The sequence below is a fragment of the Glandiceps talaboti genome, chromosome 20 (assembly GCF_964340395.1).
Source record: "Glandiceps talaboti chromosome 20, keGlaTala1.1, whole genome shotgun sequence".
Lineage (NCBI taxonomy): Eukaryota > Metazoa > Hemichordata > Enteropneusta > Spengelidae > Glandiceps > Glandiceps talaboti.
In genome coordinates, this window is record NC_135568.1 from 14,194,890 (window position 1) to 14,212,238 (window position 17,349).

At 38.4% G+C, this 17,349-nt stretch overlaps 1 protein-coding gene across 1 annotated transcript; it reads left to right on the forward strand.

Moving 5' to 3' along the window:
* The first annotated feature begins 534 nt into the window (after positions 1-534).
* Positions 535-16,229, forward strand: LOC144450742 (kelch-like protein 26). The gene is made up of 3 exons (XM_078141437.1): positions 535-635; positions 1,708-1,900; positions 13,880-16,229. The coding sequence occupies exon 3, from the start codon at positions 13,892-13,894 to the stop codon at positions 15,593-15,595; it is 1,704 nt and encodes a 567-aa protein (XP_077997563.1). The 5' UTR covers positions 535-635; positions 1,708-1,900; positions 13,880-13,891; the 3' UTR covers positions 15,596-16,229.
* Positions 16,230-17,349: the final 1,120 nt, after the last annotated feature.

Genomic DNA, 17,349 nt, shown 5'->3' on the forward strand with positions numbered 1-17,349 from the left:
TTTAGTTTTTGAATTTCTGAAAATAGTAGTATGTCTAAATAGTTTCATTCGCTGTGTATCTTCTCACCAAAACTTTAATAATTTCATCAATCAGCTGCAGTGCAATAAAATATCAGAGTCTTCCAATGTTTCGACTACTAACAGCTATCTTGGAGGAGAACTGGCCTGGAGGCCGGGGGCATGGCACCGGTTAGTACTTTACACTAATTCAACTAATTACTTTTGGTCATGCCCAGTTATATCGGCCATGATGTCCTCATGTTTAGGTCACCTTGTGAAGATGTCTGTTCGTCGTCGCGTCGTAATATTAGAAGACTTTGATATTTTATTGTACTGTTGATTGATGAAATTAAGTTGTGCTGTGCATGGATTTAATATTATCATGAAAATAGCATATGTATGACACGTGTATAGCGAAACTTTTTCCGTGCAGTAATACGTCACTTCCATATATGCGGTGTGTGATATACTTTCGCACTGAACTCTATGTGACCCGAATGTGGCATGACGGTTTGCAAAGTACAAGTCATCGGGTGACTCGAGCTGCAGCGGGCGTGACCACGTGTACACTACAGCTGTCAAAAGACACCAGGCATCTGTAACCTCGCTGTTCGGACTTATTCCGATATTTATAGGTACGTCTATTATGATTTTTGTCAAATTATGTCTGCTATAGTGACACATACTGCCATTGGTAAGTTGGGAGTGTTTGAGTCACCAGCAGCGCAGCGTAAAGTTCACACCCTCCACGCCGACTGAATGATTGTGCACATGGTTGTATATCTTATCGGTCATGTTGTTTGGAACAAGTTCATGTATTTTTTGATAATTTTTCTCCCTTGGTAAATACTCCTTGTTGTAAATAAGTATTGTGAATACTGGTGAGGCTGCTTACTTGCACAATTTTATAACGAAAATCATAAAGCATGACAACCGTCGCTTGGCTCGACACAAATCCCCGGCAAAATCTCATTAACATTGAAACAGTTTTTTTGTCTGGCTAGACAAAATATCTCTTTGATCACAGGCAAGTGTGTTACTTGTCTGTGCTTTGATGTAGTAAATTTTCTTGTCTGGATAGCTCGACTAAAATCTAATTCATATTTCCACATGTTAAAAAATTGTTATCGTCTGGCACGACAAGAACTGATTGATACATTTTAGTCAATTGACTGTCTCAAAAATATCAAAAAACGCGCCAACTTTACCAGACAGGGACATATAAATTTGCCTGCCTATGATCTCCTAGTTCGCGCAAAGAAGTGTAACAAATCGGTAAAGATATTTGTCACGCCAGCCAGACGGTTGACGTTAACGCTGTTGGTAAGATTTTTGCCTACGCAGACGATAAAATATAGCAATGGTAATGAGATTTTTGTCTAGACAGACGTTTTTTTCAGGGTTTATGATTTTCGTTATACCTCTGATTATAAATTTCATACTTCCTACTGTTGCCAGGAAATCTTGCACAAAGAGACGTAACAAACGCCCAATAACAGGCAAAAAAGCGGCAAAAATCGTCCCCGCCTGAAATATAAAAATCAGAACAAACGTCCCATTTATTATATTATCAGCGTCTGTGTAAAACTGGGTTAAGTATGTCGTTTATTAGAAAGCTACACTAGGCCTATAGAATTGCATTTGTTTATTTATGGGACCTGGTAAACAGTTCTGTTAAAAAAAAACTTGACCTGCATCTCATTACAGGGAAGGAACATGTCAACGTAAGTTAAAATGTATGGCCGCCAGGGTGTAGAGATTGAACTTTATGAGGTACGCAAATACAGACATGCTGTAAATGCGGCTGAAGATACGCTTTTCTTGTGGTACTTGGGTACTGCCACGCCAAGTTGAACTTATTGTACGGTCGCCGGTGAAAATATTCCCGTATTTGACACAGGTAAGTATTACTGCTACAGTGCTAGTTGAACTAGGAACACACATTATTTTCAAAGCATCAAAAACCTAAGGATTTCCAAGAGAAAGTGGGTTGCGATCGGACACTCCGTATACACACCAACACTATCAAAGTCCGTTTTTTTAAACAAACAATTGCTCAGTATACAGATGAAATAACTGTACAACTAAATACTTATTTTATCCCAAATATTTGTCCAAGTTCCTAGAAATCCCCGAAAATAATACCACGTTGATATCGCTCCTCTATCCATATCCTACATCCACCCCCACCCCCCACCCCCACTAGCTCGCACCCCCCCCCCGATGTACTCTTTTCTGATCAGATGTTATGCAAACTGTGCTTTGAGATACATGACACCCGAGTCTCGCTGCCAGACTCGTGACTATCGTCCCTAATCTGTTTATGTATGCCGAGCGGCGCAGCCGCGAGAAGAGAGTGACTAGTCCCGACGGGACTGGTCCCTCTCTTCTCGCGGCTGCGCCGCTCGGTATACATAAACAGATTAGGGACGATAGTCACGAGTCTGGCAGCGAGACTAATGACACCCCTCCCCCCCCCTTACATCCCAATTTCTACTCTACAGCTTTTTCATCCATTTTTCTTCGTAGCCTCCCCCCCCTTCCTTCAATTTCCTCATTCCTTCATATTTCAAATCAAATCAATAAGTTGCCATACTCTTTCTTTAAACAAATATAAATACATATGCATACACATTGTCGTCGTTGTAGACTTTTGAGTCACATTTCATATGTCGGTGATTTAGTTGTCTTCAGCCCCTCTGGCAAGTGCTTACAAAAGCTTATTCATGTTTTCGATATTTACGGTATCGAACATGATAAGCTTATTATCTATAATCAGAAAAAAACAACACTTTGTATGGTTGTCATGCCCAAAAACTAAAGTTTTAAGCTTTGAACACCCCTGTAATTTCTTTGAATGATTTAAGCTTTCGTTTGTCGACTCGTACAAATATCTGGGTGTATTTGTTCTAAGTAGCTTGCTTCATGGATGATATTGCTAGACAAATGCGATTACTTTACATACGTGGTAACGTTCTATGCTGGAATTTTGCATTTTGTTCTAGTCAAGTTAATGTTAGGTTATTCAATTTATACTGTTGTCATATGTGGTCTAATTTTAAGTTGAAAACATACAACAAAGTTCGAGTTGCATATAATAATTGTTTTAGAATTGTTTTTAATTTGTCCAGGCGGTGTAGTATTAGTTCTATGTTTGTTTGTTACTCAGTTTTGTCATTTGGTGAACTTGTCCGGAAAAGTACGTAGTGTTTATAATTTTGTCAAGAGAGTTTTAGATAGTAGTAATGTTTATGTAGTGTGTTTACTCACGTTTGTACCATGATTCTTTCCAGTGCAGGCACTGGAGAGATATTCTTTATTGATTTATGTCACTATTTTTTTGTATTAGTTTGGATTTTTGTGGATTTTTATATGTATTTTCTTGAAAACGCCTGGTGCATTTCTTTTATGTGGGCCTTGAGCCTGATTCAAACAATAAAACAGCCTCTTTTACGGCACCGCCCAAGACGTACCATCAAGACCGTCGCTGAAGAAATATCAGCTTTAGTTTGCGAGAATGACACATTGTATGCTGTTGCTCAATGTCTTAAATACTGTTCCAAGGTTTTCCATTTTCGTCGTTACACGGCAAACCAAATAAATTCATCAAAATTGTCTCTGTCTGTCTGTCTGTCTGTCTGTCTGTCTGTCTAACCGTATATGTATCAATTAAATAACTAAACAAACCACGTGTATTTTGTAATTGATTCAAATGTACGAGGTGAAAGTATGTTCCATACTCTTAACATCAATATCTTAATTATCGTCCCAAGCTTTCAAATTGCTATTACAAGGTTAGTATAAAAATAACCAAAATCGATTTTATATTTTATGTACAAGTAGGAGGCCGTGTCACCATTTCTTTTTTTTTTACATTCTTCTCGTTCACTGTATTTGATCGGTGACGGTAGCTACATACGGGTCGTTTTCGATCTTATTAAATACCAGTGGGTGTAGTACTTTAATTTTCATACGATTGTTTGGTCGATGAGATGATGTCATTGGAACTTGAGATGAAGCTCATGCTCTAAGGTGAATTGCGAGATGTTTGTGGCAAGAAAGTGTCAAGCTGAGAATGGTGCAAGTATATCTAGTATCACTGACGGTCGTATTCACGGAATGTACAATGGACACTTTTTGTCTATATGTTGTGATATGGTGTCGACGGATGGATGGATGATTGGTTCGTTGATGGATGGATGGATGGATGGATAGTGTGATTGCATTTGTGTGTGGGTCTTTGTCTGTGTCTGTGTCTGTGGTGTTAAGATGGCTGGAGAGAGGGTAGGACGAATAGAAAATATTGCTGGGTGCCGTGGAGCATGGAAAGGGTTAGAGTGGTGCCAATGTTTGTGTCAAAGGTTAGGGGCGAATGAGAACAGTAGCTTAACAAAAAGGGACACGAGCTGACTGACTTTACGCCTGTTTGGCGTAATTCTTTATATATATATATATATATATATATATATATATATATATATATATATATATATATATATATATATATATATATATATATATATATATATATATATCGGCTATATCACAATCAAGCGTACACAACCAACACCAACACCGTTACGGTCACATAGTAAAAATGTGAAATTTAACATTTCCAAAACAATAACGAAAATTTATGGAGTGTACGTATCCCCCCCCCCCCCCAACTCTACTACCAATATATTGCACATACTGGGATAATACTATTATGATCATGTAGAGCCTCTATGTCATAGTCTATGGAAGTAAAGTGGACACTTAAGTTCAAAAACTTTTCCCACTGGAAAAATTATTTGGCCAAATTGTAGTGTACGTACCCCCAGTGTAGAGTACGTACCCCTGCTGCCATCTTGTTTAAAATGCAGTTTTCTATTAGTCATATAAATTAAAAAGTTATGTTTTGCATCTATGTCCTAGTCTATGGAAGTAAAGTGGAGTCGGACACTTAAGTTCAAAAACTCTTCCCTCTGGAAAAATTATTATACCAAATTGTAGTGTACGTACCCCCAGTGTAGAGTACATACCCCTCACAATACTGCAGCCATCTAATGCATAAATGAAAAACTGATGTTTTGCACAGGAGAAGTTCACACCTTGGACAGAGAATTAGTGTTATAATATTTGATATTAAGTAATTGAATGTAAACTGTCATTATGACACTGTAGTTTACGTACCCCATACCCATCTGGTAATATACATTACATGACATTGTGTTCTGTGTGATCAGAACAAAAAGACATACAGTTAGATATTATTTCAACTTAAAATATTTCTTGACAGTGCTGTTATTTGACTTAAATAAGTTAAAAGACACTTAGTTGCTGAAGTCTGTTAAAAGTGTTCCCTCATTGAAATTAAATATTGAGTTTTAAAGATTGTAGTGGTAGAAGAAAATTGATCATTTGGTCATTTTGCACCTATGTGTGTTTCTGATATTTAGATTTTATAAAAAAGGCTTTGAAAAAATAAGAGTAAGACATGAGATTTTCAGTGTAAGTGAACAGTTCATCATATTCAAACACATTCCAAGTCTGTCGTGTACTTACCCTCAACCCCCCTCTCCATCACAATTGTTGCCAATGCATATTGCTTTACTTGATGGTATAAGGTACTAAATCTCCGAACTAAATCATACAATATGTAATTATCTTTTATTATTCTGCTGAATGATCCTTAATGTTTTAGTGCAAATTATAATTCAAATAAAGTATTGTGTTGTTCACAAACAATTGTTGACTTATTTATAATGACCATTTTGACTTTGACTTACAGTGCACAGAAAAAAAACATATAATATGTTTTAATAGAGAATGTGTCATTGCATATGAGTAAATCTTTCAAACCCACCACTTTTTCAACTAGTCTAAACCAAAATTACTCCAAGAAAGTCATTATCTATATCAATAACCACCAATGACAATATCATGTAGAGTACGTACCCCACTTGATGGTCCACTTTGCATTTGGCATAATAAAAAATGTTCTGGACTTTTTTGTGCTCTCATATTTTGGAATTATAAAGTTAAGATAAACAGCTTAACAAAGTTTCATTTTTCACCTCTAGTGACCCCTATTTTGTACGCTTGATTGTGATATGGCCGGTATATATATATATATATATATATATATATATATATATATATATATATATATATATATATATATATATATATATATATATATATATATATATATATATATATATATATATATATATATATATATATATATATATATATATATATATATATATATATAATATATAGGTATTTAGGAGAAATGCTAGACATCTCGATCAATTCATGACGCTTATAAGGCTTAATACAACAATGCCAAGGAAACCGTTATCATGCTACCCCGGCTAACAACGCCAAAATATGATTTCTTTGTCATGGAACGCATGCGTCGTACATCATACTAGACTACTAGTTCGCATTTACAGTCGAATAGCTTATAAACTCAACTCTTGCACTTTATACAAAATTTGAATATTACCCCTAACGTATTCTACGAAAGCCTTTCTAAAACATTAACCCGGATGTTGATAGTTTCTTTTGTAAAAAAGTGTACTTTTGTCGTCACGTCACGTGTGTCATTATTTTAGTAAATAAGGGTGAATGAGGGGTCAGGTGAGTCAGAATGTGTGTTTACGATGTACATTTATGCTTCAAACCTTGTGCGGCTAACCTTGTCTCAATACAGTATAATTAATGATTATTTTGTCGTTTTCTTAGTCATTCAAGGACGTTGAATGTCAAAATACAATACGTTGTTTATAGTGGATTACTAAACTTTCCCTGATTTAAGAAACAGAAGAGGAACTAGACGTATAGACAAGACAGACGATCACACGTAAAGAGAGAAAGATAGTGAGACAGACACAGACACACGTACAGAGAGAAAGAGCGACAGACACAAATACAGAGACCGACACACTCGAGGCAGATATAGACACGTACGTACATACGAACATGCATACATATATACATACATACATACATACATACATACGTACATACATACATACATACATACATACATACATACATACATACATACATACATACATACATACATACATACATACATAGACAGACAGACAGACAGGCAGAGAGACTATGGACAGAGTGAATGAGACAGATAGCTAGGGAGAGACAGACACACAGAGAAATAGACATTGTGACAAAGAGACAATAGGGTGCAGAGGTGCTGCACGATAGGTATACAACCGAAGTGGCCAGATACGAAATGATCGTTTGAGAACCTAAATCAATACTGTGAATAGGTGCTTCTCGTTTAGCAACTACTCATTCACACGTGCAAACGACAGAAATACATTTTTGTTCAATTAACGACACCTAGCCTTTGAACAACACGTGTAGCATGTCACTCGGCATCATTATTGTCAATATGTTATCATGTCGCTCTATCGACTAGATGACGTGTTCTTTTCGTTCAAATCGATATTATTTAAACGGAACTGGTTCAGATGCTCATGGTTTTTACCAGCTTAATAAAAATGTCGAAAAAGAAGGCGGCGCTTTGTGTTTTTAACCATAGCAAGTAATCTGAAATCTACTAATAGTACTATTTGAAATCCGGATTTGACGTATTACGTGTGTACTGTAATTCCTCCAGTGAGCTACCCATAATCAAACCCAGGAAAACGATATTCTCGTCACGGTGGTACGTAGGGTATTTCACAACTCTTGCTGAACTGCAGAAAGCTTTCCTGTTGTTTTGCGTTTTCCTATATGATACTGTGTAAGACGAGAATCTATTGCTATGGTAACGATTGTTTTCAAACAATCTGTCACTATATATAGAGATATCACGTGTTAATAGAGTGGTGACCTCAATTCAAACCTCATTGTAGACGACGTGAGTATTTGGGTCAGTCAGTCAAGGTTATCTGAGGTAATGTCTGCTCGGCACACAGGGTGTAGTTGATTACTATTCCCCAACATTGATGCATCCAAGGAAAATACGAGTGACCTAAGGGGCCTTGTTAGTACTCGTCTAACGAGTCCTAGTGACAACCCCGTCACGAGTATTTTCCGACTGAATGAAGAAAAATATTGGAAAATAACATCATTATACCAGCGCCAGTAATATCCAAGAAAAATCGGGGACAGTAATGGCAATTTTGAACATGTTGACTCATATTTCGAACACAGCAAAACCAGTGACGAAGACACGCTGTGTCGTGACATAGACGCGTGTTGTCGTGACGTAGAGCGACCGTACGATATATTCCATATTTTTTGTTCCAAACGGCTCGTGCATAGTATAATTTAAGTTGGTCTCGTAATAATTTTGATATTTTGGTAGTCTAAGATTATTTTCTTCCGTCAACCTCCACAAGATCAAACGTCATCAGTGTCAAGTTCATAGGATATACACCCCTACCTAGGTACGAAGAAGGGATACTGACATTTGTGACGTGCACATACACACAACTTGGGTGTCACTGTTTCACTCATTCATTACATACATACATACATACATACATACATACATACATACATACATACATACATACATACATACACACACACACACACACACACACACACACACACATACATACATACATACATACATACATACATACATACATTCATTCATTGTAGGAAACACAATATAGAGTGGGCTCAGTGCCATTTACGTTATAAACAAAGTAAAATGATTTATTACGTTCATACAGTCGGTTTGTACACAACTTTGTCATTTCATTGCCATGCTCCAATTACATACATAATATCACGGGAAAAATCACGTGATTTGTGAGTGGCATATGGGATAACTTGTCCCCGTTTTGACCTCGCTGGGGTCAATAATGTCACACTACGTCTCGTGAGGGCCTCTATTTTTGACGAACGTTATCACCACCTATTCGTTCATCTTGAACACACATTATTTCGTTTCCCCTAGCAATGGCCTATCAGAAGGCCGCACTGTTTCAACAATGCCCTTAGGTGTCCCAAAATAGTATAACCACTCCAGAAATGAGAACAACACGCTGATAGGTAGATAGCTTGTTACTATTTTTAGCCAAACTCGCTGGGGGTGCAGGGAACTATTGGACAATTTCTTCGTATGATAACAGGAGCTTGACAAACTCTGTGTGGTTTTCTACCGTAGACGTGTATTTGCTTCATTCAAGTATTCAGTTGTGTTGCTGTTAAGGTGGGTTATACTTTATACTGTTTCCGACTGTTTTTGAAATTCAAATGTTACGGTTATTCCTAAATCACTTTGCGCGTATGCGATCGGGGGTATAGCATGCAGTATTGCGGTATAAATCAATGTTGAACATAATATTGACTGAGTCTTGGAATGGTATACCATAGTGTCGCGCTATCCTCTGCATTTTTGTATATATTTTTTTACATAAAGGAATTCTTGCCACGTTTATATGTATCATGTACTAGTATTACATGGCATACATTATTTCAGAGAATAACACATTTTCGATATTTGTGAATTTACTCTCCTCCGTGAAACAGACAAGTTAGTATAGCCTCTGTATTTATCGGGTCAATATTACGTTCAAATATAATTGTACACATGCGTTGTCCAGACTTGAAAAAAAATATATATATTTTTGCTATCCAATAATTTAGTCCTAAGCTCTTTTTCATTTGATCATTTTAGGTTTTTCGTGTGAATTTCGACGTGTATAATTTTATTTGAATTGCACCGTTACCCGTCGAATTTACATGTACATCGGATAGAACTACACCTACAGTTGATCTGCAACTGAATTGTTCGTTCCGGTTGTTGTTTTTTTAATTATCAGTTAACATTGAGTATAACGGAAACGGATAAGCATGGTTTTGACATTATTGACTCGCCAATTGTCGACAATGTGTGTAATTGTGTGTCACCCACGTGTATCATTGAGTTGATCATGATGTACGTGCGGGTTGATGCGTCGAGGTTTTCCGATCCGATGACGAGTCTTTGAGACGAAGATAAGGTCGGTGTTAGTTGGGGTTGAACTATACGCCGCCCTTACATTCGATATCAGATCTGTGCGCTGATATCGTAAGAGATTGAGGCAAGGCTATCCACGCAAGAGATAGATTCAGTACATTGAAAGTTTACTAATTCATGGGTTCGTATATTTTACTATAGATTTAACGACATTACAGCGACAGCCTTGAAACGCGCCAGACCGACACTTTTTTTGGTCTATTTTATGACAACTCATTTATTTTGTTCATACTACGGTATTTCATGCATTCCAGTAAAAAGAGAATTATTCAACAGTAAAGCACATAAGCTACTACAAACTCAGGGATCAACCAGTCGCTACAATCACATGAAAAATTGAAAAAATACAGATCTGACTGTAGGCCCACCCACACTATATTAATACAGAAAAAATCCTCACGGTCTGGCAATGTTTAGAGTGTATACTATAGGATGTAAAAGGCAAGGGTTGATTTTGCTATACATGTATAACTTTTCTGACAAACGAATTCGAAATGGCGGCAAAATACACATAATCAATGGACAAGTACGCAAATGAAAACGAGGCTACAATATAGATCACCAAAATCGTAACTTTTCGCCATTTAAAATAATATTTCTGTTAGAAACACAATTTTTTTGTCAATTCTCAGATCGTTAGTTACCGTTCCAACTCCTTGTGATAGTATACAGCGCCCGGTAAGTTGTTTTTGTGCGGTTTTATTAGCGTATTCCAAAGACATAGTGCAGGCGAACTGGTGAACAACAACAATAGTCAGTCACGTGGTATCCACGTGAGACAGCGCCTAGAATTAACCAGACGACCAGGTCAAGGACTGTGCACGCTAGCCTTGACTGCTAACTGAACTGGTTGACCCAGTTTTCATTGTCAACAAAGTACATGTTTATGCTAACTAACTATACGTATCGTATTTATAGCTACACAACTATCGCGTTGCCGCCAAGCTCGCTTTCTTTCTTTACTCTTTTGTAATCGTATCCTAGAGTCACAACAAAATGTTTTTCAACAGAATAATTTTATTAATATGACGGAAAACGGTCAATTTTCTATTATTGAAGTAAAGTAAAGCCTTGGACAAATGTTCAAATTAGGTCAATACGATTTAATTTGTTTATCTGTGTTCTATATTAGCTAGAATTTTCATTCCGTTCTCGTTCCGGGCCATTCTCGCAAGCTTGCAAGCCAGAGGATTTTCCGCTCAAACCGTACGTAAAAAACGCGGCGCGACTCGGAGAGGGCCGTAAAAGAACAGTGCTATAAAAGAGGCACGTGGTTTTATGTCAATAGTAGAGCGTGCACTTAAACCAAGATCTTTGATATCTGATATTTTTACCGAGATATAACCATGCTATTTATCGGCCACTCTGAAAGGCATGTGATGTCTACACAGTCACACAAATGCCGTAAACGGTCGAAATAATAAACACACTTCGAAGTGAATCATGTTTTTTTTAAAGGCAGGGTTGACCTTGGAACACTTCAGTTATTTTAATATTCAGATCATAGTTGTAATCAACACCTAATCACGATAAGGGAGCCTTCAGTAATTGCAAGGGAGGGGGAGGGCGATCAAACCCGTAATATGATCCTCCCCATTCAATTTCCGAAAAAAGTGACCCTCCCTCAATTTCCGTTCACTCAAGACACGTCCCTGTTCAAGTATTTCAAAAGCATGGGTTAAAATGCTGTTTGATGAGAAAAGGCACAGAATAAATTTCAAGAACGATCCCACCATTGCCGTAACATTGATGAATTGCTTTTTCCTACTACTACCATAGTGTTTTTTTGGAATTGGTAAAGCTTAATACAAGACCTCCCAAAAAAAGACTACACGGGCGCACTATCGACATTGTTCGGACTGAGGTCAACATCTCCACTAAGTCCACCATATTATCCTAATATCTTACCACACTATCCCCCCCCCCCTCTCTCTCTCTCTTGTGAGACTCACTCCCTCCTCACATCGAAACTAAAAATTGATTGACTGCATAGTTGCCAGCAGCGACGAAATTATCAGACTGATATGTTCTATTTCGATACAATAGTGGCAGCGATGGGATGTAGCAGTAATGGTGGCAGCGGTGGGATGCCAAAAATCACAAATCGTGCAAAGTTTGATAATACAATGAGTCAAAGTAAAATGTTACTTTCTTAATTATTTTCTCAGAAAATATGGCCATCCCCGAAAGCTGATTTGTAAAACGTTACCTCCTTTATTCCCGCGCATCCCCCTTGTAACCATTGAAGGCAGGCTCCCTGAAGGCATGTATGATGTAACACGCTGTTGTTGTCATAACCCCCAGCTGTTTTGTGATGCACCCCCTACCCCACCCCCACCCCAGTGGACAACCTTACAAATTTAAACAAGGTGTGTAGTTTAAAGTCAACGGTACAACACGAGCTTAAAAGACTTGGGTAGTGCCCTGGCTCGCCAGAGTTGTGCAGCCGTGAGTACAATACAGATATACACACCATATTGCTTTCAAAAAGAAGTCTTTCAAAATGGTGACCCCTCTGTGACCTTCCACAGTGACTAGGTGTAACCGCACTGTCCCTCAAGTGTCAGAAGTCAAACGGAAGTCAAATTGCGGCTCTGGCAATAACAAGCAACATCCGCATCTGCATACAATCACTCACGGAAGTAACATAGATCAAAACAGAAACACAAATGTTTGCGGTTATATAATTCATAATATCATTACAGAACGAAATAAACGCGTAGATCTATCCATCATAGGTCAAGAAGCGAACATCAATTGATTGGTAGTATTTATATTATTCCTTTCTCATTCACGGTGTCAAATTGACAACTTTTTGTATATAACGTTGCTGTGTCTCGTACATTGTTATTGAGTATCAGGGGTATACGGAGTCCATTATTTCGATTTTTAACAGCGCCTACTGCCGATAAAGTTTTGTTGTTTGTTTGTTTGTTTGTTTGTTTGTTTGTGTGTGTGTGTGTGTGTGTGTGTATTGTTGTTGTTAATGCTATGGTTCTTTTTGCTCTTGTAGTTGTTTTTGTTATTGTTGTGTTATTATTATTGTTGTTGTTTTTGTTGTCGTTCTTTTTACTATTGTTGTAGCGCGTGTGGTTTCTTTTTAAAGCAAGATTTAAATGACACAACCTCTTTATTATAGAAGAACGTGTAGGTATATTGTACTGCAATACACACTAGAGTAAACCCCCAAAACATAGCACGGTTAAGATGAATGTGTATGCACTGTGAAATTTCCATGGTAACGGAGACCGCTTCTGTTTTGGAATGTTGTCATACACAATTACATCATCTTATCTTTTTTTAATGCATCTGAATAACTCGTATGTACGCCATAAGTTGTTAGGAATGATTGAACGTGTTGTAGCCCTTGGTTGGAATATATATATGGAGTATAGAGTTTGAATATAACTATCCACCAAAACACAAAGTTACATACTGTGCCCATACACAAAATGCACATTCACACTTTTGAGCTGACATCTGTTCTGTCATATGAATTATATTACCAAAAAGGCTTTTATATAGCTCTGTAGTATGAATATAGCTAAAATATTTAGCCAGTGATGGATTATATACCCATCGCGATAACATGACACCAGTGTGCTTTGAAGTATGCGGTATGACGTTATCCAACGGTATATAACATCACGGGATAAAATTCATTATTGGGGCAGAATTTCAGGTCCATCTCAGACCACTATGATGCAAGGCTACATTCATAGTTTGCCAAGCTAACGTGAAAGTCTTTATTGACAGAATTTTTAGTAACATAATCCACACAACAGGACCGATCCTCATTGCAAAAGTAACTGCAACCATGAGGTAATTAATTCTAAGTGCTAATGTAATATATTTTAATACGTGTTGTTTTCGTTTCAGGTTTGCTGAAAGATGTCGGCAACGAAAGACCCGGCGATTACCTACACGACTACGATTCTCCAAAATCTCCGTCAGTTACGAAACGAAAACTTACTGAACGACGTCACACTAGTAGCCGACGGACAATACATGGACTGTCATCGCATCGTTCTTGCCGCCTGTAGCGATTTCTTCAAAGCGATGTTTACAACAGGAATGAAGGAATGTAACCAGTCTGTTATTCAGTTGAAAGGTGTCTCTGCAACGGGTTTGCAGGTTGTCCTAGAAAGCATGTATTCCGGAGAAATAGATCTAGATTTAGAACATCTAGATGAAGTCATAGCAACGGCGTCATATCTTCAAGTGCTACCTGTTATTGACGTCATCAAGTCTTCGATTACGTTGACCAGTTGTGTATGTGTCTACCAGTTCAGTAAATTGTACGAACTTCAGGGGCTGGAGAGAGCTTCTTTTGTTTTTATCAGACAGAATCTTGGAAATTCAGAAGTACAGAAACGTATCAAGAATTTGGAATATACAGACATTCATAAACTATTGCAAGACAATCAGATTGAAGGTTGCACTGAGACGGAGCTCTATCAAATCGCGAGTTCCTGGCTCAACGTAGACGAGACTCGACGAGAGTTTGCGCGTGAGTTACTGAGTGTCATACGGTTTCCCCTTATGAATCCCGATGACATCCTGAAGCTAAATAAAACTGATCTGGAAAACTGGGGATGTCTGTCTTTTTTAGAAGAAGCGACAACATATCAGACACAGACATACAATGTTCATGAATGTCAATCACCGAGAACAAAATTGCGATCGACCAATCAGAGACTTGTTTTGCTTGGTGGGTGTACCAGACCCTATCCAATGGCAAAAGTGTTAGCCTATCGCGGGAGAGATCAAGTGACCCAGTTACAGGACATGCACAAAGGTGTATGCTACCATGGTACCACGGTTATGGATAATTTCCTGTACTCTGTGGGAGGACGGGATGCCACATACAAAGTATCAAAAAGAACTTGTCGCTATGATCCCGTCAGAGATGAGTGGCTCGAACTCGATAAAACTAATGTGCCTCGCTCAGACTTTTGGTTGGGAAATGTTCGCGGTAAGCTTTATGCTGTTGGAGGGCGCAATGGTGATAGCCACACTGACACGGTCGAATGTTATGTTCCAAGTGAAAATAGATGGAAACTTGTAGCATCTTTGCCGGACCCCCTAATTGGACACACTGGGTGCGCGTATGATGGATGTCTGTACATCAGCGGTGGAATTACACCGAGGAAGGGCTTCATGAATTCTATTTTGCGTTACGAACCGAGAACTGACATGTGGACTGAATTCAGCTCCATGAGTTGTCCCAGAGCATTTCACAGCATGTGTAACCTTGGCAACAAACTTTACGTGATTGGGGGCTGCAACAAGACATCCAACTTGAAGTCAGTGGAATGCATATGTCCGACAGAGAAATCGTGGACACGCGTATCTTCGCTAACACATGCACATCGAAAGACCTTAGCCACGGTGGTCGATGGACGAATTCTTGTCGTTGGTGGATACACGTCATCGAACAGTGAAATAACCGGGATTATTGCAGAATACAACACGGCAACAGATACGTGGACAGAAATTGACCAATTGCGTCTGACGTTAGAGGGGGTTGCAGGCTGTTCGATGCTCCTACCTAACTGTGAAGTGGGAAACATGCGTCACAACAGCAAGTTGTAGTGTACTTCTCCATTGAAGTGCCCGTGGGGGGGGTGGGGGTAGGTTTTTACATACTTTTGCAACACGAAGTTTTGTTTCACTCATCCTTGTTTAACAAGAGATTTAGGATAAACGACCCAAAACCATTCTTTGTATAATGGTTCACCAAATCTCTAGTCTAGATGCCAACTGTGGTTTCTAACATGGTCAAAGTCACCCAATCAGCACAGAAAGTTGTTCATCCAATCAGTGAATCCCAGCTGCTATAGTGACGTAAACAGTGTATAAGTAGCATCCTGAGCTGACAAATATACCATATTTGGACATTACATACTTGCCCCAGTGTTCAGCAGTAAAGGCGCTCTTGTCTAGCAAGTAAACCAACAAGCTCAACTTGACAAACAATATGTACAGTCTTCTGGTGAACATTCCCTGTTTTAGCTGTAGGACAAACGACCCAAAGTCATTTTTTCTATATGGTTCACCAAAGCTCAGACCATTACTATTATTAAACAATGATGTCATAAATATGTTGTGTGTGATTGGATGAGAGTAAAGGATGACGTCATTGGTAATAATTAAATGCTGACTTGTCGTGCGTGTAAAACACGCTGAAAGTTGGGTTTACCTTGGTTTTATATATAAACAGTCGCAATAAAATGATGAAATTGAATGACCCCTTTGAATGTATCATTGTGTGACGTCACTTATTTTACTACTTTCAATTCAAACACCAAAATAATGCACCCTTTGATGTTGCCGATATTACCTTTCCTGTGTTAGTTTTAGTACTAGATGGACATTATACTGCTAATAGTATTGGAGCTAACAGTCTTGTTAGCCAGCCATACGTTGCCTGGGTCTAATCCCCCCGACTCTTGCCTGCAACCTGCAGCACAAATCTATATATAGTTTTATCAATTCGCCCAGGCCTATGGATTATAGACCTATGTACTGGTGTATAATGCGAAATTGATATTCTTGAATGGAATTTGGAGTATGAGGACGACGGGCAATACTGCTGTCAGACACAACAATGGATTCTGTGTTTACTTCTGTAATGGCTATTGTGGTACTGTTGTGTTGGGGAGGGGTGGGGAGTAGCCATGGTGATTTTCACGTTGTGAGCTCATAAACTTCCTCTCTCTATGTAACCCAAGCTTCAGATAAATTTATCAATTTTTGCTTTAGTCAATTTCAGATATCAAATTTCATCATTTAATCTTCAATACTACCACCATTATTCATCATCATCACCACCACCATCACCGCCATCACCACTACCAGCAGCAACACCGCCGCCATCGTCCCCATCACCACATCCAACACCACCACCACCACTTTATTACACGTGTATCTGTACAGGTATTTTAGTAGTAGAACAAGTAACTTATTGACAACTTTACACCTCGAGGTGTAGTAGCAAAACGTGCTCCGAGTCTGCACCGCCATATCTCGATTATGTATGATCAATATAAATTATAGTGACACCTAATACACGTGTCACGTGGAGGACTGTTACATGTAAAATTTATTGGCCTGCTGTGCAGTAATACGTCAATAATTATTTTAAAATGTTCACATTAAGAATACTAATAGAAATAGTCAACAACCTGAAGGCCAAAAAAGGGTGCTTCTGGTCATGGCATTCTGCTCAAGGGGGGGGGGGGGAGGGGGATATGATTTGTTTGATTAATTAACCAGCTGGCAGTCTGCTAAGGCAGTCACTAATCAACATGGCCGATATGATACAACCGTGTGCCTAAAAATAAGGG

Coding starts and splice junctions, on each gene's coding strand:
- LOC144450742 (XM_078141437.1), top strand. CDS start 13,892: ATGTCGGCAACGAAAGACCCGGCGATTACCTACACGACTACGATTCTC.